This window comes from Nyctibius grandis, chromosome 3 (genome assembly GCF_013368605.1).
Source record: "Nyctibius grandis isolate bNycGra1 chromosome 3, bNycGra1.pri, whole genome shotgun sequence".
In the NCBI taxonomy this organism is placed as follows: domain Eukaryota; kingdom Metazoa; phylum Chordata; class Aves; order Nyctibiiformes; family Nyctibiidae; genus Nyctibius; species Nyctibius grandis.
In genome coordinates, this window is record NC_090660.1 from 66,961,175 (window position 1) to 66,984,915 (window position 23,741).

General features: G+C 35.9%; 1 protein-coding gene across 1 annotated transcript in view; it reads left to right on the forward strand.

Annotated features, from left to right (window-relative positions):
• Positions 1-23,741, forward strand: part of SNTG1 (syntrophin gamma 1) — a 418,769-nt gene that overhangs the window by 301,235 nt on the left and 93,793 nt on the right. The window contains exons 12-13 of the mRNA XM_068396528.1: positions 2,671-2,801; positions 8,621-8,750. Coding sequence (XP_068252629.1) covers positions 2,671-2,801; positions 8,621-8,750 — 261 coding nt within the window. The remainder of the gene's footprint in view (positions 1-2,670; positions 2,802-8,620; positions 8,751-23,741) is intronic.

The following is a 23,741-nucleotide window of genomic DNA, read 5'->3' on the forward strand; positions in this document are numbered from 1 at the left end:
CCTTGATAGATGTGATTACTATTTTTATCTGAGCAGTAGGGATTTTGCGAAAGGTTTTCCTTCTAGATTATTTCCACAGCATAGGAATTAAAATTATTAAAAAAAGGTAGACAGCTTTTTCAGAATATTTTTCCATGATTTTTATTTCATTTGTTATCTAAAACTTTTGGCAAAGGATGATTTAGGTGCACAGTTTTGCCTATTTTCAAGGTGAGAGCGTTTTACTTCTAGTAATTTACACTTAAAATCTTGCTGAAGAGTGATAGCATTATGGAGTGAAGCCTCTCTAGGATGAAATGTTACAGATATCTGATCAGGTGTTTAGTAAAAGAGGCCTTTGAAGTGCAACAATGGCTTTTAACAATTTTCATGGCCAAGAAATGCAAAATTTCCATTGTTTTGTATGGTTCTAAAGGGGTTTTTGCTGCATATTTGGCTTTGTGATAGGTGAAAATACACAGATAAAATAAAAAGCGCTGAATAAATAAACCATTATACAGCATAATTACTACAGATATATTAAAAAAACAGAAATGTAAGCATTGTTCAGTAGACTTTGCCGGTCAGTTTCTGGTTTGTTGTGTTGTTCTTTCATACCTTACTGGTAAAGGCTTTAAATAGGAGCCCAGAGACTTAGAAGTAAATAGCACAGATTTTAAGCCTGATTTTAATATGGGAAGCCTTTAGGATTTATACACGCTTATAGGACCTGGAATTCATAAAACCAGGATAAAAACAATAAAATTGCCATCTTAATGCAGGTCAAATAGTAATAAATATATATATATAACTAGCGCAACAACATCAGAAGCCGACCTATCTTAACAGTCCATATATGTATGTGTGTAGAAAGGCTATTGAAGCAGATCCTAAACTTATTTCACTAGCCACTTCCATTCTAACTTTGCTTTTAGTGTAAAAACTGTGCTTCCATTTGTGAATCCTATTTCTGCAGGTGTTGAAACTGATCTAAATTAGCTACAGTTTCTGTTTGAACTGATAATAATTTACTGATGCCGAGACTTTTTCTCTCAGTTTAAATAATATAATCAGGCATCATGAGTCTATAATTCATGCTAAATCGAATTCTTCTGTTGAAGACCAGGATGTGGGTCTTGTCTCAGATATCCCTTTGTCATGGGAATAGAATGCTTCATAAAACCAAATGAGACCTCTGTATGAATTCCTAAATTATGTACAACTTTTATGTCATGGTCCTTCCTTTTTTTCAGAATATTCTCTAGAATGCATTATGACTTCTGGCCATAGTCTATTTCTTCATTTATAGCCTTGGTAATTCACATGAAGGAGACTTCTTGCTCAGAATTTAGAGTAGACAGGACTGCTTTTGGTCTTTTGGCAACAGTTCAAAGAGTTATGCAAGCTAAAGTAGGGTTAACATTTCTGTTGCAGCCAGATCTAGGCCTACAGCTTGCATCTAAACTTTTTGCTGCATTTCAGCTTTTTTCCCAAGTTTAATCAGAGGTGAAGAAAGGTTCCTGAAAGCTGACAGAAAACATTAACAATTCAAGAAGTTGTTCAAAACAACATCCTAGCTTACTCTTCCTAGCCAATCATTTATTCATTTGGGTTGAATCTATGGAATGTTTCACCAGAGATTCAGTGTTTTAAATAGGTAAATCTACTTGTGAAAAGCCTGCTGTTCATCTAAACTGATGTTCAGTGATCTTTTATTTAATCTACATAAAAGATATATGACCATATATGTTAAAATAAAGTTCAAGTTGGAAAAGCTTTACAATTTCATAGATCTTTTACACAAAAATCACATCCTAGAATAATACAAGGCATTCTTAATTTTTATAACATTTCTTTTATAGAAGACACAGGTAAGAAAAAATATGAAGCCTGAGATTTAAAAAAATTGTAAATGATGCAGGATCAACAGGTACAATTTTACTGATATACTAGAAGTGCTACATACATTTCAGTAAGAATCATGCTTCTTCAGAAAATAACAAACACTTGCAGTATTTTGTAAAGCTTTTTCTAAAGAAAGGAAGAGATGTTGGATTTTTAATAATAAGGTTTGATCATTTCACTCTTTGTAAGCATTTCTTATTCAAATTTATATTCTGTAAAAATACTAGTGAAATTAGACTGTAGATATTTAAATACTCATTCTATGTAGATATGATCACGATAAAGTTGAATTTTCATATAAGTAGTGTCTGTGTAAATAGGTAAAATTCAAATATCAATCATAAGTGTGTAGTTTTGACTAAACTATTTTCATCCCATGTTAAATCCCATTCATAATTACCAGGTTTTGAGGTGACATCATTAGAATAGGTATGTATGTAAATGTGTATGGGGCCACAGGAAACACCTGAATTATGGTTCTATAGTGAATAATTTAGTCATTTCAAAAAAAGCACGTAATCTGTTTTCCCTAGGTTTTTACAATACTGCTCCTCACACTTCCTCTAAGCATATTCATGTTGAAGTTTATATAGGTTTGTTTTATTTGTGAGAAAAAGTTCACAATCTGTCCACTGCTAATGAAAACTGATGCCAAATGATTTGGGGAAAGTAGAACACAATGCCAAAAGAAATATAAAGCCTTTGAAATCTATCTATCTCTTTCCGAATCTGCTGAGTACTTATAATGAAGCCCAAGACTGAGAAGGACCTTTTAATGTTTTTCAGGATACATTGTCATGTTCCTCATGGCCTGCATCCCCAGGACTTAGGTGGGAAAAAAGGTGGTGTGATCTCCGATTAATTCCACTTCTTCATTCAAGGTTTTCCCAGTACCTTCCAGGATCAGATTTGTGCAGGTAAAGAAGTTCAGCAAGTTGAAACTATTGACTTCTTGGTTAACAGGTACAAGCCTTAGGGAGTTGCCTTGTTAGAGGAATGGCAATATTAGTGCACAGCTGGTGTCAGAGGCACACAACGTAGGAGCTATCATAAAGGTCTGTCTAGGTCCACCTTCCTTGGCCCATATTCTACTCTAACGTCAGGCAGGACCAGGTATGTGGGGAAGACGTGTGAACTTCCCACTTGCACCTAGTGGTCAGTATGTTTCTCAGTTTGAGATTGCATGTGGGTCATCATATTTAATAACTGCTAATGTTCCTGTCCTCAAAAGCTTCTTTCTGAGCTGCTTTTTTTTTTACACATTTGGTTTTTCTCAATGCACTGTGGCATTGAGCTCTGCAATGTAATTATATTTTTAAAATGTACTTCCTTCTATTTGTGTTAAATATCTTGCCTGATGACTTCATTGGGTGAAATAATCTTGTTGTTTGGGAACAGCAAGGGCTGGCTTCCCCGTGGGGAAGGCAAGGCAAAAGCAGAGGGTGGCAACAGGGCTGGATGAGGCAGTATCCACGCAGACAAGAGCCCTGTCCGACTCCTTCTGGTGGTGGAGCAGAGCAGGCCTAGGGGTGGTCTTCAGATGAGTCCGTCATGGTGAGGTGGAGCTCAGGTCAGACTGGGAAGTCAGCCCACAGGTTAGGTCCAAATCAGTGGGATACGTGTCCAGGCACAGGTGTAGCTGCAACCAAACTCAGGTGAGGACCAAGGGCGAGAGCCTGAGCTGATATGCAGCTCCTGAGTGAGGGGAGGACAGGCCCCCCCACTCTAGCTCTTTCACAGCAGCCTTATCCCACATCCCACAGCCATTCTATGGCAGAGCTGGCCTCAAGCAAAGGCAGCTGGGCACCCAGGAGGGGGAAGAGAGTGGACTCTGGGCCGTGACCCTTGTATCAAGGGAACTGCTAAGTAAGCATTTTGTGATTTATGTTTTTATAGCTTCAGATGACTATCTTCTGTTTTCCAGTTTGAAGGATCCCTATTCTTACCTCCATTTAGGGAAACCCTTCCATAGCTCTGATTATACTTGTTATTATCTCTGTTTCTTTCATAATTCTAATATATCTTCTATGAGACAAGGTAAACAGGACTGCAAAGAGGATCCCTCTTGATTTATATTAAAATATAATGATGTTTTCCATTTTTTCTCTGTTCTTATCTAATACTTTGTAATAAACTATTATCTTTTGACTATCGTTGAGGACTAAGGTGATGGTTTTCAGAGAATTGTTTGCAGTAACTCTGGCATTTCTTTCCTCAATGTTTCTAGCTACAGTAAGGCTCTTTGTTGCTTACCTATAGCTAAGGTTATTTTTTCCCATATGTGTTACTTTGTGTTTATTATCATCAAACTTCATTGCTATATTGACTCCCAATCACTGGGGAAGCTGTCCAGAGCTCATGGTCAGGTTTAAATTTATTGCATCATATAGACCCAGAACTTGTTTAATTTAATATTATCCTGGTAAATCAGAAGAAATCAGAAAGGAAGATGAGAATATTCTGGAATGATTACTGTTTTTGAAGTGTCACACATCTAAATATAAAAGAAAGTAGCTACAAAAACCAACAAGGTATAGTATAAAAATAAGGTCATACTTGTTAAAAGGTTTAAATATGTAGGTATTGTGTGGATTAATTTATCATCTGTACATACAAGAATTAAGTTGTAATACTAAAAAATTCTGGGCATTCCAGCATGTAGATCATTAACTGGAGGACAGTTGTCTACAGTTACGGAGCATGTTTCTCCGTTATTTCTTCTTCTAACCCATCAGAAACATTAATGTGTAAAATAAGCACAAAGAACTTATCATTTTTGAGGCTATGAGGCCTTACTAATTGAAATAAACTGTAACTTTCCCATGTAGCCTTCATGTCTGCCGGCTTAGATGTGCAAGTCTGAGAAGAATAGTGTTATGCTATACCCTGATGGCTCATCAGGCATTAGCAGTTTAAAATTTCCTGTTCCTCCATTCATACACATTAATTACCTAATTAATGCAGAAAATCTTCATTGGTGTTTCTAGAAAGACTGTTTTGTGAAAGAACCTCTTCAGTATCTTTTCTCAGTTGTTATGCTCACCCTTCCAGTGTTTCTATGGGTCCTACAGTCAACTGATACCATCTGCCCCCAGAAGTGGGTTTATGATCTCCCCCAGAAACAGGGGAAGAGGAGTGTTCTTCAACCTAAGTTTGGGTTTGCGTGGGGTGAATGTTATTGTGTCTTATCACAGCCTGCTTCCTTCTCATTGGTTCTCAGCAAACATTTGAAAGTTGCACAAAAGCCTTCCATGGCCATTCTAAGAGCTGTTGTTTCTTAGAAGTACACTACCTAGGTCTGCCAGCCTTTTTCCTATTCACAGAGCTGAAATTAAAGCAGGTTAGGCAATAGTCCTTTCACCACTAGATAATTGTGAAGCTAGAAAGAGCCTGCAGCTTTTGACTGGTAATAGCAAAATCGTATTTACTTGGCTTATTTTATTGAGGAACAATAGCTGGCCCAGGGAGTCAACGTGTAAACCAAAGGCTACAGTGGCTTATTGGCCGAACTGAAAGGGAACAGGGTATACTCACCACAGAGGCAGGAATTTTTTTATTAAATTCTGTGCAAATCTTCAGCTCAATGTTTAACAATGGTTGAAATAGAAATAATTAAGAGCATGAGGCATAAAGGGCCCAAAATTGTAACAGTCAAATCTGAGATCTGTTCTGCTGTATACTTCAGATAAGATATTGAATTGAATAGAACTACTCACATGGAAAATTAGGACATATTCAACTATTCATAGATCTAGGGTTTTAAAATTCAGTCTTTTGCATCAATAAAGCACAACCTTAAAGTGCACATTGTAGAACTTGTACATTACAGAGACAGATTTTTAGGTAGCAATGATATTCCTGAGATTTGAATTTCCAGAAAATAAATTTAGAGTATATTCATACAAAAGAAAATATCTGAATTTATGCTCAAACCTTGAGTAACTACTCTGATAATTTTCTCCTTGTGTCCTATGCTTACATGAGTAAGAGTACTTAAAGGAAACAAAAATGCAGTATAAATATGAGAGAGGAAGTGGTGTTTTCTTCAAAAAAGCATAGAACCAACATTTTATGTTGCTAGCAAGACAGTTTATAAGAGTCTTTTAAATCAGTGTAAACATTTCAAAATGTAACTCCCTCTCAAAATTTGTTACAAGAGAAAGGTAGATCATTTTTAAAAGAGACTGCTGTAAAGAGCAACATTAAGGAAAAGATATTGAAAATAACATTAGAAAGCCACGTGAAATGGAATTTAATTCATTACATTTTCTGTAGTTAATATCTGCAAGGCTGCTTTCACTATATAAAGCCTAATAACTTTTTATGTTTCAGAGTTTGAAAAGACTGGCACATTGTATCATTATCAGATACACTATTACACCTCATAATCCTATTCTAGCTTTTCAAGTGGGATGCTTGAGATGCATGAATTCCAGAGAGTATTCATATAAAATTCCAGAGGGCATTCAGGTTAATCTTGGAAAGCTTATTAATTTCAAATGTAACTCTCGAGTTACAGAAGGCACAGTACCTGAGATGTGTAGTCGAATAAGAATTCATCTGATCTTAACTTTTTTGCTGTATTATAAAGTGATTAATCTACTATTTGTTCTATTTAATACAAAACACGTATTTAATACTTTATTTTTTCAGGTTTGTGTGGTAGTATGGACTTTGGCTGGTAGACTAATTCAAGAAAATACTATTACAATAATCTAAGGCTAAGGATGTCTACTGCCAGACCACATTCAGAATTAATTTATTAGGTAGCCATGCATCTTATAGTCTGTGCTTATTAATACTTGGGTAAGAACATTCTCGCTGAATGGTTTTGTATGTGCATAGATCAAATACCTAGGAACAGTAGGAACAGTCTGATGCTCCAAATGCATCAGATTGACTGTGTTTGTATGGTAAGGGAAATTTGTGCATCGGGACTGAATCTGGAACATACTGGATTTTCTTTGTTTGTGCAGTTTAATGTCACACATTAACAGATTTCTTGGATTCCTACTTTGGTTTACAATAGGCTGAGTAGGAAGAAGGGGAGTCCTGAAAATAATGCTATTTTTCCTCAAAGAGATAATCAACAAATTTGTCTGAGCATCGTGCTATGCTTTTTAGGTAAGGACTTATTTAGAATTTTATTCTGGAAGAATGTACTATTTATAGGCATTTAAAATAAAGGACATCGTAAACAAATGCTAGCTACATTACCTGAAGATACTTTAAATAAATCTTCCTCAAAAACTTTACCTGAATTATTGTGAAAATGAGTCATTGAAAGAAGTAGCTCTCAGTTTGTACCTTTGGGATTTTGAAGAACAATCACTGCCCATATGAAAAGGCAACTAAACTGCTAAGTTAGCTGATGGATTTAAATAAACCACTGGTTTCTGCATGATAGTGTTAGGATATATAAGCCTTATCCTTCTGTAAGAGCTAGTTCTCATGATGGGACTCTCAAAGCAAAGGCATGGCTCTAATTGATTTTTAATGCTTCTCCTGACTGAAGGAAAAGCCTGTACTTGACATGCATGCAAAGACCTTTATGGTAAAGATAGATGTTAGCTCTACATTCTATACAACTGGAATATAATTTTAAGAGGTAAAAAAACCCTTTACAGAATGGATATCTGTCTTGAGATGTCAGAAACTCTCATCAGTGACACTCAGTTTTGCACTGAAGAGAACTCTCACGTTGCCTGAGCCATTCTCAAAGAATCTGAATTATTTACTTAATTTTAAACCATGAACTGATTATTAACAGATGGGTTTGCAGCAGAATGCCAGCAGTGGAACTTGGTATTCTCTGTATGTTTAGTAATCACTTATTCTGGGATATGGATTAATATTGAGGTTTTTTGGTTCTGAAGCCGGAGACCTGTGGGCCTTCCAAACGCTGTTAGCCAAGAAAGCTATTTACTGAAGAAATTAGGTTCGCTACTGCTTTAGCATCTGAAAGTTTTCTCTTGTTCTGTAATTGCTCAGCACTCAGCTGTAGAAAGTCAGTCTATAATGCATGACAGATTATTGTGTAGGTGCCCAGATTGGTGCTTGGGTGGAGGCACACAGGTGGGCACTGCTTTTGTCATTGGATGTCTCTTGGCATTCCAGTGTATTTTGCTTATGATCCTGTATTCAGAAATGCAATTGGAAAATTTATTAATGCTACTTGATTGATTTTGAATTCTTCAGCTTTTCTATCGGTAGTTTAGGAAAGGATCAAAATTGTATAACCAAGAGCAACCAACAAGGGGTATCCAGACAGGAACTTCCTGTGTTTAAACAATGTATTAGAAAAATGAAACAAAAGTTGTTGAGAAAAAGGTACTGGTATTCCACTGAATTTCGCAAATGATTGCCTACAGTGTCCAGTACACACTTCTGTTCTCTGTGATCTGCAGTATTAAAGTATCAACTCTTTGTTATGCATCAGCTATTTCACTTGTTTAGCTTCTGAAGTCACGCAGTGTTGGTAAAGGTTCTGTGGAGCTAGTCTATGCATTTTTTTTTATAGCTTTTTGGAAACTTAATATAGTCTGAGTTGACCTTTTAGCATGATCATTTTAATATGTCACGTATTTATAAAACAGGAAAACCGGCAATTTATCAGTGTTCAGTGGCTGACCTTCATTGTAGTTGAAAGAAAAGCATTTCTACAAGTATTGTTAAGATGATATGCTAGAACAGATGAAATATTCTTCTGACCTGATCTGTTATGACATGTCTATAGGCAAAATGCGTTCCAAGTAATTGCTGTGGATGGGGTTTGCAGTGGAATAATTCAGTGTCTCTCTGCTGAAGACTGTATTGACTGGCTACAAGCAATAGCAAGTAACATTTCCAGCCTCACAAAGCACAATGTAAGTATGGATCCAAGTAAGCCAGAACGTTTCCCAATCATATTTGATTCTAACTGTCATAAAAGCCTAATGGGTTCACACACAGAATTATCTGCATATAAACAATGCTTGAGGCTGTCTGAGAGAAGTCAACTCAAGTTTCATCAAATCAGACTTTGCGAGAAATCATTGAATGGGAAAATATTATCCCCTACAGTCATATAGTTCCCTTCATTGCTATAAGAGTTATTAGCTTCTTAGCAATACCAGCTAGGTTTAGAAACAAAGACCAGACACACAGGAGAAAGCCAGGTGTGATGGGTAAGCACATATAAAAGCAAAAAATTCTGCACTTTCTTAATAGTTTGAGAAAGCACACCTATATAAAGACTCTTGTAATCAGATCAGAATTAGATATTAGGTCTGTTTAGGTATCATTTAACACAAGGAGAACGGCAAGGTGCTTCTGTGGTATAGATACAGATGTTCATTATCAGAAAAGATTAAATTCATTTATGCTTCATGCACTGTATTTTAATGGTCTGATCTTGTGGGATAGATATCTCTTTTTATTGAAGCAAGAATAAATGTTATGCAAAAGTTTTGCCAAACTACTAGTAAGTTCGATTGAGAGGTCTTCTGGACCTGCCTAGGATGTATTTTGCATTTGATTGATGACATAGTTTTTCCTGTAGAAGTCTATATGATACCTTTCCTGTTTTTCCTCAAAAAATACAGCGCACATGGGTAACTCCATTAATTTGAATTGAGTTATAACAAAGAAGCCCTTGAGGATTTTATTTATATTCTCTCAGATTTCCTTAAATCTGCTTTAGCCTTCCAAACCTGCCTCTCAATTTGCTTTTGTTTCAAATACAGGGAACACATTGAAGGAAGTTGTATTTCTTGGATATTTATATTCAAGATGCAAAACTATGTTCCATCTGGCAGCAATATGTAAAAGTCATTGTATTATAAAAACGTGACAGACATGAATTCATCCACCATCTGCAAGCTTCCACGCAGTACAAGCCAACTTTATGGCTATTTATTCATCCTTACAATGCTGTTGCTGTATAGAACCATTCTTGTCTCACTAGGCATCCTGACAAATGAGGGTGCTGTTTTTTTCTCTTGAATCTTTTAGTTCAGGCTATCAATGTAGAGTATTTGTTTCCTTATAATAATAGATAGATGCACCTAAATTTTATCACGTAATGCTTTATGTAGCTCTGATGAGACTATATGATTGCTTACTGTAACTTGAATTTTGGTAATGCACTGTTGTTACCTGTTATATTTACAGTGTTTTAAGAATGAGTACAGTTTATAATTCTACACTAGTTTCCATAAAATACAGAAACAATGTATCTGATGTTTTGTAAAATGGAAAGAGTAAGTTATACAACTATTATGCCAATCTTCATATTTCCTTTATCCCAAAGACATCCTGTAAAGTAACTATGAGAGTTAGGGCTTATGACAGTTATCCATTAATCTATTTTTAGAACTATCCTAATTGTTCATAGCCTATATGAATTTATAGAAACCAATGAGACTCTTTTCTGTAATATTCTTTTCTTTCAATTTGTCAGTTGCCAGAAATAATTAGTTATTTGACAGCACATGTGATAAGTGTATATAATTAACATTAGAAACACAGAGGGGAAAAAAAACAAACTATTGCTAGGAACAATGATTAGATGTGATTAGAGGTCCCTATATTTTATTTCTTTACAAGATGGTTATTGACATACACATACTGTTGGTGTTAGCATTTTTCCTCTGAGGGAGACATTTACTCACAGTCATTGTCCCTTACTGGGGCATCCAGTACCAAAGAAACAAAGAGAGTACAGGACTTTATTTGAACTTTTAGACATATTGAGATATATTTACTCTTTGGATTTTTAGTTTCAATTAACTTCTTATTTCTGTCTAGAGGTTGTGGAAGATAATTTGTTTAATTTAAATAGCGTGTAGCTCATAGAAATGTTAACTCACACACTCTTTCTCACACCTACCTTTTGCAAAAGAAGGAAGCAGATGAAAATAAGACCATAAAAACTAAATTATTTCTGAAAGCGTTTCCTTTCCAATGTGTCAAGGTTGGACTCTGTAGATTTGGGTGGGATTTATCTTGGCTAAATTTAGATGTCTTAAAGCAGAATGTCCAAACAGTGATCCTTATGATTTACTTTCAACATCTATTTTATGATGAGATTAATTCCCTCAGGACATATCTTTCTTTCCTTTGTCCGGTAAGGGACCCTAGCATGGTGAGTTCAGACTTCGATACCTAAGGAAATTATATCCTGTCACTGGTGTCTTTGAGGGGCCAGAGAATGTTTCTCTGAATAAATCTACCAAAGAAATGCCTGGATATTTTGACAAAAAGCATACTAGTCTCAACCAGAAAATCTGAATTATTTTACTTTTTCACACACAAGCTGGCTGAAAAAAAATCATCTGATGGTTCAAACCCCACAAATGTGTTTGGGAAGAACATGATTTTCTCTCCCTGTGTTCCCATATGTATCTTACAGTTGTGAAATGTGAGTCCCTGGCTCCAAGATCTCATGTTTGAGTCTATAGTTCAATTAAACTTTTATAAGGATAATGTAAAAATCTCTTCTGTCATGATCTAATATGTCCACATCTGACACAAAGGTGGTGTGACTCAATTGCAGAATCATCAGTGTAGCTAGTACCTACCAGAGAGCAAGAAGATAACAAAAAGGCAGGAGTAGAAGCAAAATCAAAATGTCTTCACATCATCATCTTTGAAAGGCAGTGTTCCCAACTGGATGTATAAGTGAATATACATAATGGAGGCTGGAAGATGGTGTCTGCAGGCAAACACACTTTAGACTATCAATCATTGTACAGTGTGAGATAAAACTTTTATTATTATGCAACAAGATACTTAAAGTTGTAATGCAGAGATATAGAAAATCATATTCTGGCTACTAAAGAAGAGATTAAATAAAAACATCAGTATGCTGACTGATCTAGTTGACTTCATTTCAAATTTTCATCAAAAGACAGACTTCAGGTATGCACTCTTTCTTTGTATTCAGTAAATTAGAACTAGTGTCCTCCAGTGTTTGTAGACTACTGAGAGTGATACTGCTAATTTTCATTTCTTTAGCTCCCCTGAAACCAAGGAAATATTACATATGAAATGAAATGCATCCCTTTAAAATTACAAAACATGAATTGACTTGTATATTGGTATGCAACCAAGATGCATACTATAGAAATGCACTGTTGGGAGTGACTTAATACCACACTATAATTGATGACGTGATGAATCCATAAAGACCATTCATTTCTGAAGGTGGGTTCCTCTCCAACTTAAGTCACTTGAGCTGCATCTGTGTTAAAAATTCATCAGTTTTAGCAGTAGCCTCAAAAAACAAGGACGTTATATTAAACCCAAAATTTAGTGTAAGCAATCCTGAAACTGAAGTTCATGTGCTGAAGCCTGGATACATTAAATTGAACCTAGACTTGGGAACTCTACTTCCTTTATGAATTGATAAAGTAGAAGAGGGTTTTACCTCTTCATGTTGTCAGTTTGGATGGCAGGCCAAAGACAATTCGAAAGGGAACAAGCTGCTGCTTCTATCTTTTCTTACCCATGCTCCAAGCAGGAGTTTTTAGTTCTGCTGTTTCAATTCAGCTATAAACTATTGGCCTTTCCATGAACTTTTAAACTGTATTAATTTCTGTGGTAATTGATACTGATTTCTATTCTTTACCATCTATTTTTTTAAAGAATTTTATGATGACAATATCCAATAGGTCACATAACTTTTAAAGAAACTATGCTTTGAAAAGTCTAAGAAAATACTACAAAATCATGTGCTGTGTGAAGATCCACCTGTTGTCAATACATCCCTAATTTATCTTTAACTTCATCAGACAGCAATGACAGGCAACTGAGGTAAGATTGCCAAGCAGGAGCTGACAACAAGTTAGTTTTAAATTTATCTTGAGAATGCCCATAAGATCTTGCAAGATTTAGTTCACAGTAACTTCACTTTCAGAATCACAGAATCACAGAATCAATCAGGTTGGAAGAGACCTCTGGGAACATCGAGTCCAACCATTGCCCTGACACCACCATGTCAACTAGACCATGGCACTAAGTGCCGTGTCCAATCTTTTCTTAAACACATCCAGAGATGGTGACTCTACCATGTGGTTCACACAGGCCCAACTCTCAAGCCTGTCAAGGTCCCTCTGGATGGCATCCCTTCCCTCCAGCGTGTCGACCACACCACACAGTTTGGTGTTGTCGGCAAACTTGCTGAGGGTGCACTCAATCCCACTGTCCGTGTCGCTGACAAAGATGTTAAACAGGACTGGTCCCCATACCGACCTCTGAGGAATGCCACTCATCACTGGTGTCCTCTTGGACATCGAGCCGTTGACCGTAACTCGTTTGAGTGCGACCATCCAGCCAATTCCTTATCCACCAAGTGATCCATCCATCAAGTCAATGACTCTCCAATTTAGAGTCAAGGATGTCATGCGGGACAGTGTCAAATGCTTTGCACAAGTCCAAGTAGATGATATCAGTTGCTCTTCCCCTATCCATCAGCGCTGTAACCCCGTTGTAGAAGGCCACCAAGTTTGTCAGGCATGATTTGCCCTTAGTGAAGCCATGTTGGCTGTCACCACTCACCTCCTTGATTTCCATGTGCCTCAGTATAGTTTCCAGGAGGATCTGCTCCCTGATCTTGCTGGGCACAGAGGTGAGACTGACTGGCCTGTAGTTCCCCGGGTCTTCCTTTTTTTCCCTTTTTGAAAATGGGGGTTATGTTTGCCCTTTTCCAGTCAGGAAGGAACATTTAAAACCAGAACTGGATGCACTTGTGACATACTGCTGCCATTTATTTTTTTTCCATATATGGTTCTCTTAAGGCACATAGGTCTAAGTGAATAAACGTAGTCAGTGTGGCGTCAAAATTACATAAATCAAATCTCTCCTGTTTTTCCTTCCTTTTTTAACATGAGATTGTTGCCAGTCTGACATTTAAAAAAACATCTGTTTCTATGTCATTTTTATCAAGTGTTACATATGACCTTTTCTCATATTTACTTACATTTTGGGCCATTTGCTGTATTGTTTTACTAACTTGTTGCCTGTACCTCGTTGGCTGAAGAATTGTGGGGTATTTTATATCCTCTTGGGTGTACTGATTTCGCTGCAAAGAAAAGTTAGGTCTTGCCAAACTGTATTGCTGTTGCTCCAGTGTGTTTCATTTGCACTTTTATAATGTATCTGAGTTTAAAGGACAATGGCATATGGCAGGTCAGGAAAACAGTGCAAAAAAAGAATATTCCTTTGAGAAATATTTCTTCCAGAATAGTCACCTTATCTGGGAAATTTGTAGCAAGAAACTTCTGTCTTCATAGTTGGAGCATTTGTTATGACACATTCTGATTATGGTGACAGCACTCACCGTTAAGACATGCAGCCTTGCAGTCTGGATTTGGAATATACATCATAAACTTCAGTTACTCATGATAGCTTTTCAAATGAAATAAAATTGGCTTTCTGTACCAAACTTCTCCCAAATGTTAAATCTATTAATGCTATTTTAATAATATCTTTCCAGTTTTGCTGTACATAGTATTACAAGTCTTACACTGGTCAATAATATCTAATAAAGATATTACCATCTATATTGCTATAAATTACCACTATACAGTTCCCAAATACAATTTAAGAGAAATAATATCCTTAGAGACAATAAAATGAAAAGCCCTTCTTTTTAAATATTCTTCAAACAGAACCACAATTTACCTGTTAAATGTAAACCTTAAAAAAGAAAGCCACGTTATGGCAGAGAGAATGTTTTTGCTACTTTATGTATGGTGCTGTCACACAGCAAAGAATCCCCCCACTTTGTCTGATTCATCCAGTTTTTGATGGTGTCAAATTGTAGCCTTGAACTAGTATTTAAATAAAAGCAAAACATCAGAACATTCAATGTGTTCTTTAATCTATGTAGGATTTATATTAAACTCTGAGACTCTTTCTCTTCCTTCATTCCATTATTATTGAAGGCTTAGGTTGACACACTATAATAAAGACTGTAATCTGTTTAGTCATGAGACACTTCAGAGGGATGTCATATGTGCTCTCAACATCCCACCCTGGTGAAAGGTAGCAAGGAACCTGTAATTAAGAAAAACAAAAAAAAAAAAGGAAAAATAATCTCTTAATTGATATAAAGTGGCAAAGAAACAATGACAAGAATAAAGGAAGTAGGAGAAGTCTGACTGGGAACACAGGGTAAGCCACTTGGGTTTTTGCAGAGATGTAGCACATGGAAAAAGAAAGTACTCATTATAAGTTGCCCTTTCCTGCCAAAATGCCAAGTTGCCCTTTCAGTAGCAGTTGGAGACTTCCAGCAACTTTAACCTAGTTTTTGTTGTGCAGTAACCTGTTCAGTATTCCACAATGGGTTTATTTTAAGCAAGAATGTGTTGAAAGTGGCTATTGAATCACAAACTGCTGTTGATAAAACAGCAAGTGGGAACTGGGAGGCTAGGCAATAATAACCTTTCTTTTTGTATCCCTCCACTTTACTGTCTTAAAAAAAAAATCTCAAACATGGATGTCATTATTTGTATTTTAAAGCAAGGTCAGCTTGTTTTCACAACCCTTTCTTCTTACTTTTAAATATTTTTCAGAAAGGTGGTTACATCAAAAGTTTTGCCTTTCTTCCACAACCAATTAAAAAAAATAATTAAAAGAAATTGAAATGCTCTCAAAAAGCCATAAAACACCCCAGGGAATACATTATTAGTAGGCTAATGTTGTTGAAAGCACTTTCTCCATTAGTTTGTCTTGCTTCACAAAGTGCCGCAGACATCCAGCGCATTCTGGTAGTGCACAGCTTATATTTGCCTGAGGAAGAGAATGGACTCAGAGGAGGAGGCAGAGGGCTGGGGTAGAAGACAGGAATTTCAGTAATTCCAGGACAGTTTCAAGAGGTTGGGGCAAACAAGCCCAGCTGATGGGGAAACGGGCAAAACAACTAATGACCACTAGGCAGAATGTGCTACAGAGGAAGTGAGCCCCAAATCCTTTGGACTTGCCATTTCTCTGCTCACAAAATGTGTTATGAAACTCTGTGACAAGTTTCTTATCTCCTAAAAATACCTCATGTAGTTAAGTGGCAGGCATCTGTGGGGAAAGTCTGAAAAGTCTGAAATCATAGCCATGCTGATCGCCTGTGTAGGCATTAGCATGGTTGCAGAGTTGTTTTGGTTTTTTTTTTTTCACTAGTTTGTTTATGTCAGAAAATAAGGTAATTACATATAAAACTTATTTCAAAGACTATCAATGAGGTCATGAAATCAAGCTTGAAAAACTGAGAATGAAGTATTCTCATTTCCCAGTGCATGGTACCCTGTGACTTACTGCACTAAAGAATTGTTAATTTCCTTTGGAGATTTTTATCTTTTTGAACTGTTTATAATGACCATATGAGAGGTTTCTGCTTTTTTCTTTCTTTTTTAATTGTTTCAAAATTTTTTGAACAATTTTACAGGCTGAAAAACGGTATTTTCGTATTTCCCAATTGTACCAATCAGGAACTGCAGTACAGTGAAACGAAGGAAAATTTTCTTTACTGCATTTATGGAATCACTTGGGATAACTTTGATCTTAAATAACCCTAACTTACCTAGAAAGTAACATAAAGCACAGCTTCCATTGATTTCTTTGTAATGGCCTGATTTTCCACCATTTCTGATAGTGTTTCAGGTTAGGAATCCTATAAAAGTTATTGTTCATGAATGAAAATATTTAGTTTAAACAGTTTTCTTGAATTAATCCTGGAACTTACTGTCAAAGAGTGGATAAAAATAGATTTGTTGGGGAATGTAGCTGCCGTAAACATGAGGGGCTTTTTTGCTTTTCTGGATTTGTCCTGATTCTTCAATACAAATATCTTTGAACTTTGCTAATAAGTGAAACAGAGGTCCCGAAGATGCATTGTTCTTCATAGAATCCTGAATTTCATCAAGGTTATTTCACCCTGGGGAAAGAACCATATGAGATCATAGAATTAAGTCATATCATTAAGACTAAGGGAAAAAAAGAAATAAACTGCTTTAATGTTACATATGTGTGTGTATATATGTGCATATACATACAAATATGTACACAGAGAATAAGATTTAATGTGTTACATGTTAAGAAGGAAAAATATATTAAAACTATAAAAAATGTATAAAACAACTTTTTGTTGCTTCATTTCTTTTTGAAATCTAACCTGCAATCCTTTTCTATATGGAATAATGTCTCAGAAGGTATTAAACACATATATTAGATTGATATTAAAATGACTATACATTTTATATTTGATGCAGGTAATCAATTCTTTATTTCCCAATTTTACTTTTTTTATGAGCCAATTATCAGTAATGCCCGAGTAGTCTGTCAAGAGAGCACTTTATGACTCAAGTGTGCATACTGGGTTCCTAAATTCTGTTTTGATATCTGTGATAGGAAAGGCAGTCACTAATTTTTAGATATAGAGAATGAGGAAATCATAAAACACTGCTGGAAAGGAGGCAACCAGGTAGTTAAAGAATGCTGGTTCATCTCACCTGTGACTACTTAATGGTTCAGTATCATAAAATACAACATAAAATGCAACCGAGGGAGAACTTGATGCATGTTAATCCTTACACTTACTTCTAGGTATATTAACTGAAAGATGATGTAAGGTCAATGCAGATACACAAATTAGATCTTTAACATGATAAATTCCAGTTTTATTCATGAGGCTACTTTTTGAATGTCATAAGACAAACTTTATTTCCATTTCAAATTACTGACTGCTCTTCCAGTGTGATGCATTGAAACCACACAGAAGATCAGTAAAAAGTATTGGTTTGGACTAGGACAGAACCAATTTTCCTTTCAGTGATTTTTCCTTTCAGTTAAGGTTCTCCTAAGTAACTGCACTTTCTGAAGCTGACTACATGTTTTTCACACAGTGTCTGCTTCTAGGATTGATAACGCTTGAAGTTTATAGTTATTACTAAGGTAACGGTAGGAATGGTATGCAGAAAGGCTCTTGCTTATACTTATTCCTATAGAAGCCAACGTCATTGCTAAGTTTCTTATGGTCCACAAGTGAAAGACCATAAAAGAGTTGCAGCGGCGGGGAGGAGCGAACAGGACGGGTGACCTGAAGTTGACCAACGAAGTATTCCATCCCATACAAGTCATACTCAGTTTAAAGCTGAGGGATCATGAGGGTTGCCCTCTCTTCTTCTATGGCCGGCATCTGAAGAGGACTTTGTCCATTTTTCTCCTGCCTTCAATCCCAATCTGTGCATTCCTGAATCCAGTTCCTGTCTGCCACTGAGTCCAGTCTGAGACTTCCTGGAGCCTGCCCTTCAGCACCAATGGTGACGTGATCATCATTGGGGGAGCTCAATTTTGGTTTTGTATATATTTAATTATTTCTATTATTATTATTATAGACTTTTTCATTGTTATTGTTTATTAAAACTGTTTTAACTTTCCTACCTGTAAGTCTCTCTCCCTTTTCTGTTTTCCTTCCCCTTCTGGGAGAAGGAAAGTTTAATAGAGAGCATCTGCCATCCATTTAATAGCCAGCCCAGCTTTAAACCTTGACACTTCTCACATAATTCAGCTCATATAACATTGTCAAAGGAGCTTTAGCAGTTCTTCTTCTCTGGTATCTGAATGCCAAGGAACTAGACTTGTCTTTTTTTAACTACTTTTTTTGTAAAAATGTAAGAAATTAATCTAATCTAGCTAAATTAAGTAATCCCACAGAAATGTTAGGTGTTTGTCCCTGAGAAGGCAAGATTCTCTCCATCTAACCTCTCTACATGGTCAATGGATAGAAGAAAATGTCTTTAAGACTTGGAGAAAGTGAAGCAGTCCTCCTAACTTAGGCACTTAAATCTATCCCATTAACTATATAAAGAATGCAGACATCTCCAGAGGGTAATTCAATCTCCTTGAATTAAGTACCTACCTCTCCCACTTCTAATAGGAAATGGCAAGAATGTACTTTAGCATAATAGCCTACAGGTTGGAAGAGTCACCCTGACATGAGAGAAAGGAGCTCTCTATGCTACTCATCCTGCAGGCCTGGTGCCATCTGTCTTCCCACTGGCCAAAGGATGCCCGGAGACAGAGCAGAGCTGAGGGTCTGCTCCCCCTTCCAGAGACTGTTCTCGTTGCCATCCTTTGAGCCACATGTAAAATTCATGCCAGTGTTGTTTAGCGGGAGGCAGGGTTCTCATCCAGGCTATCCAGTAGGATTCATCCAGTAGGAGTATTGCTTAAGTGCAGCAGATAAGTGCTTATCTCCTTCAGCCTGAGTACTGTATGGCCCATATTATGGGTGAGTACTCTGGTATTACCTACCATGACCAAATTGGACACAGACACTTCACTCCCTATACTACAATGCAGCTTTTATTTTTGCAGATTTTTTAACCCAACTCAGTTCACCAATCTCATTAACAGTGCAATCCCCCAAACAGTTGTTTTAGCACAACTAAAAGGCTGGGAACATAGGGTGGATATACAGGCAGGAAGAGAGAAGTCAGCACAAACTTCTGCAGCCAAGTTTGCCATGAAAGGAAGATCAGCAAAAAGAAGGCTCATGTAGATGTCTTCAGCTGAGCAACTGGGGATTTTCTATATTTGTGAATGTTGTAGCCAGATAAGCCTCCTTTACCCTTTTCCCTTCTGTCTTCTTAGATCTTCCTTTGCAATCTACAAAAGTTTCAAAAAATAACAAGAATGTCTCTCAGGTTTTGAGATCAAATTAAATTCTGTGCTTCTTGAGATGCTCTCACATCACAGGAGGTGTTCCCCACTCTTTTGGAATGCTGAGGCTTCTTAATTTGTGGCATAATTATTACTGCAAAACTAGCCCACATTGTTTTAGGGAAGCCAGGTTGATGCAAAACATTTTTTTTTTTTTATGTGCAATGGACTTGGCCATTGCTGAATATATGAGTATATATGAAAATATTGGTTGTTTTCTTTTTCCTATTTGCCTTCCTGTTCATTGTGGCTGCTCCTTTCCCTTCCCAGGGGGGTACCTGGGAAAAATAATAGCCTTATATATAGGAACAATACAAGTCTTACTGGACATCTCTAGATATATATTTGTTTAATATTTCTTCATTGGAATACCAACCTATAGCTGCTGTGTAGATTTAGAAGAACTCCTATTAATGCCCATTGTATTGCTTTACTATTCTATTCAGAAAGAAGAAAGTATTCCTTTTCTCATATGTGGTACTTAACTGTTTTGGAAAATTTTGGATTTTATTGGAAAATGTCCACTGAATTGTGAGTACCATTTCAATTAAGATCATTCATAAAGAAACATACTGCCAAAGAGACAAAAGGAACTGACATTCAGACACCTGTTTTACTGTTTCAGATTCCTTTTTTTGCTGTACTAATGTTATTAGTCACTTCCATGAAGTATTCTGAGCTGTTGCAAAAATGTTTCTCTTCATGAGTTTTCCTGAGATACTCCAGATGTCTCCAAAGAAACTTTTGAAGTTTATTATTGTAAGAGGAGTCATAGAAATGCAAATGCGAATAAGAAGCAAATCTTGAAGGACATTAGCTTTATAATTATTAAATATTATACAATGACTACATAGATGTTTGGGCTTTCAGCAGTGAGCCTTTTCATTCAACTCTACATATTTTTATATGATGCACTTGTTAGAGGGAGTAAATATGTTATTTTTACCACTTGTTCTGTTCTTTGCCAGGTAGAAATCTTTGCCAGGTAGAAAAACACAGGCTACTCATAAACTTATATTTTAATAGTGTGTGCATTCTATTTAAATGTTTGCCTCATTTTGTAACAGTAAAAAGGTTTTTTTTAACAACATAACTAAGGTGTTTCACAAGAAGAAATATGTCCTTAGGCTGACACAGCCCCTATGGAACTGTGTAGTGAAACATTCTTTTTCAGTTCCTCTTTAAATAATTAATAAATTGTAGTCCTTATGCATGTTTTACATCTGAATTATTTCCTTTTGGGCTAGATTAACATAAATGGATCTTGATATTGCTGTATAAACATAATCTATAAATTGTAAATACTATAACAAAAAAAAATTCTAAAAGGCACTCAACAAGCTGTTTTAAACAAATTATTTTTAAAGTTATTTGCCTAACGAGATAGTCAGTATACCTCTCCTGACTATTTAGCAAAGTATGCCTGCACCTTAATTAAGCTAGCTAGTCTTGCTGCAGCGATATGGAGATTAGTACATTCATTTACCAAACAGTAACCATAAATATCATTTTCATCTCAAAATGTAATGAGCGGAAGTCAGGAGAATAAAGTATGCAATTTGAAATAAAAAAAAGAAAAGTCCCTAGGTTTGGATAGCAACTAGAACTCTCTAGTTCAGATGCTTGCAAATGGTTCTACCAGTAAATTAAGTTGCCATTTACATAGCTGGACAGGTTGCAGGCCAAACCTAGCTTAAAGCAATTATAGCTGTCTGACCTGTATTTAGTCTTCTGATCCAAAACCCACTTCCCATTACCTTTGTAAGTTCATAGAACAAATCACAGTTTATGCATTTTATCCTTACATTTTTTTTAAACCCTAAAGACAGAATCACAGAAACTTCCCACTTGCTCCTGGTTATAGTACCTATCATTCTTTACGACGGAGTGACTTAGAAGGCAGTTTGCGTCTTGACCAAGTCATCAGCAAATAATAAAAAAATCAACTTGCCGCATTACTGGTCTCTGTAGCCCCACTGGCCATGTTGTTTTTATCTGATCGGAACTACAACTCTGAGGCATGTTTTTTGGTTTTGGATTTGAATAGACAAGAAACCTTTAGCTCCAGAAACATGAACCTTTCATCTTAAAAAGAAAATCTCACATTTTTGCACATTGGTGTCTTCTATCCCAAGCATTAGAAGACAAGAAAAGTTAATACTAATAATGGGATTATTTTCAACACTGCCACTCTTTTTATCAGTCTGTCATCAGCTTCTTAGCAGATCTTTATATTGTTTGTCTCTGTTGCTCTGTTTACTACTCTTATCTCAGTAGTATTTCCTGTAGGGCAAAGGGGAGTCTACCAATACAGTGTTACCAGTACTAAAGAACTTTTTTTACATTTTCATATATGAATACTTGTATAATCAAAAATCAATAGATAGCCATCTTTTCTGTAAGATGCATACTCTACTAGACCACTGGAAAGAAAAGAAAGTGCAAGAAGGGACCTGGCTAGATGATCAACTCTTCCATTAACCTAAAACAGAGGAAAGAAATAGCAAAGTAGAATTTGTTACTAAGAGTGGTCTTGGGAGGTATCGCATGAGTATGTAGAACCAGAAAGATGGTAGGACTAGATGAGAGTTCCTCAGATGGGAAGTAGTAAGGGTGAAAAGAAATAGTTTTGACATATACCAGTGATAACAGAAAGGCCAAGGAAAGGGTTGGTCCATCGTGTATTGAAAATTGTTAATAGACAATGACAAGAAAGTCAAAAGTATTGAATGCTCTTTTGGATGAGAATTTACTCAATAAACAGATGATTGTCACCATTTATAAGTGTGTGACACAATCTTGAATAATGTCGGAACACGTTATAGACCAGACAGGCAACTAGTTACACGTCAACAAGAAGAGTTTTAAATATACACATTCTCTAAAATTCAAACTGTGTCCTAATTACATTACTCATAAGCTACAAAAGATTGAACTACTATTCTAAATCCATTTGCTGCGTGCAGAAATTTTCTAGAGGAAATAAATAATAGTAAAGTAGAAATGATAAATTTTGTGTGGCTTAGAACACCCAATGAATATGGTTTCAGGGTAAAAACTGTCTTTATATAGCTATGTCTTCATTTCATTACTATTTTTTTCAGTCACAACCAACTCAAAACTAAATCTTTTGCAAATTGTATTATATATGTTAATACCCACCTAATTACCGCTAGGAACAGTTAGTACTCAGAGTGACATAGTAATTCTATATTTGATGTAGGAATTGCTGCCTTCATTCATCTTTGGGTTTTTTTCTTCTTGGGCTTTGAGCTTATACTCTCACAGCAGCTATGCTTTATGAACAGACATGATATTATTCAGATATTTAATTGCTTTGTTCAGTTCTAAATTCTCCAAATAGCACAGCGTGCTGATATATATTACTATTTTAAGTGTTATAATAATGTCAAGTTTATACAGCTAATTCCCACATTGCGACAATATATAACAATGCAACCACATACAATTTTACTCATTATACATCATCTGGTTTTGTTGCAGCTTGACATACGCATTTCACTTGTAAATTATAGCCTTTGTTTTCTTCTACTCATGCCACTGTCTTCATGGTTCATTATACCTTTGCTAATTAATTTGTTTCCTGATTTTTTCTTTTAACTGTAGTGCTGTAGTAATTTTCTGAGCATGTGCCATGCCTTTTTCTTTCAGGAAAGATAATGTCTGTGATTGATAACTAAAACTTCACTAGAGTAATGAGAGAAGGCATTGTGGAAAAAATAGTAATTTATTTAGTTTATGCCAATAATTTAAGTGTCATAAGGATGATTCTTCTTTTGATATTGTTTTTTATTGTTGAAACTTAGAGAAGTTGACACATGTCTTGAAAAGATGAAATGCTATTATTTGCATTTATTAACTTATGACATCATGTTTTCCTTTGGACTACAAAACTATTGATATAGCAAAAGTCTATACTTTTGACTAAACAATCTCTTTTACTGCTGAAATGCAATTAGCCAGTGAGTTACTGTTCTGAAATCTATTGACACAGGTGCACTTTCAATGAAAGATCTTAAAAATGTTTCTTGAACTTTGTATACCATGTGACAACTCTCACTCGTGCAGAAATATGTCATTTTTAAATGGGTTTGAAATTTGATTTAGTTTTCTCATAGGCAAGTCTGAAATGCACATTAAAG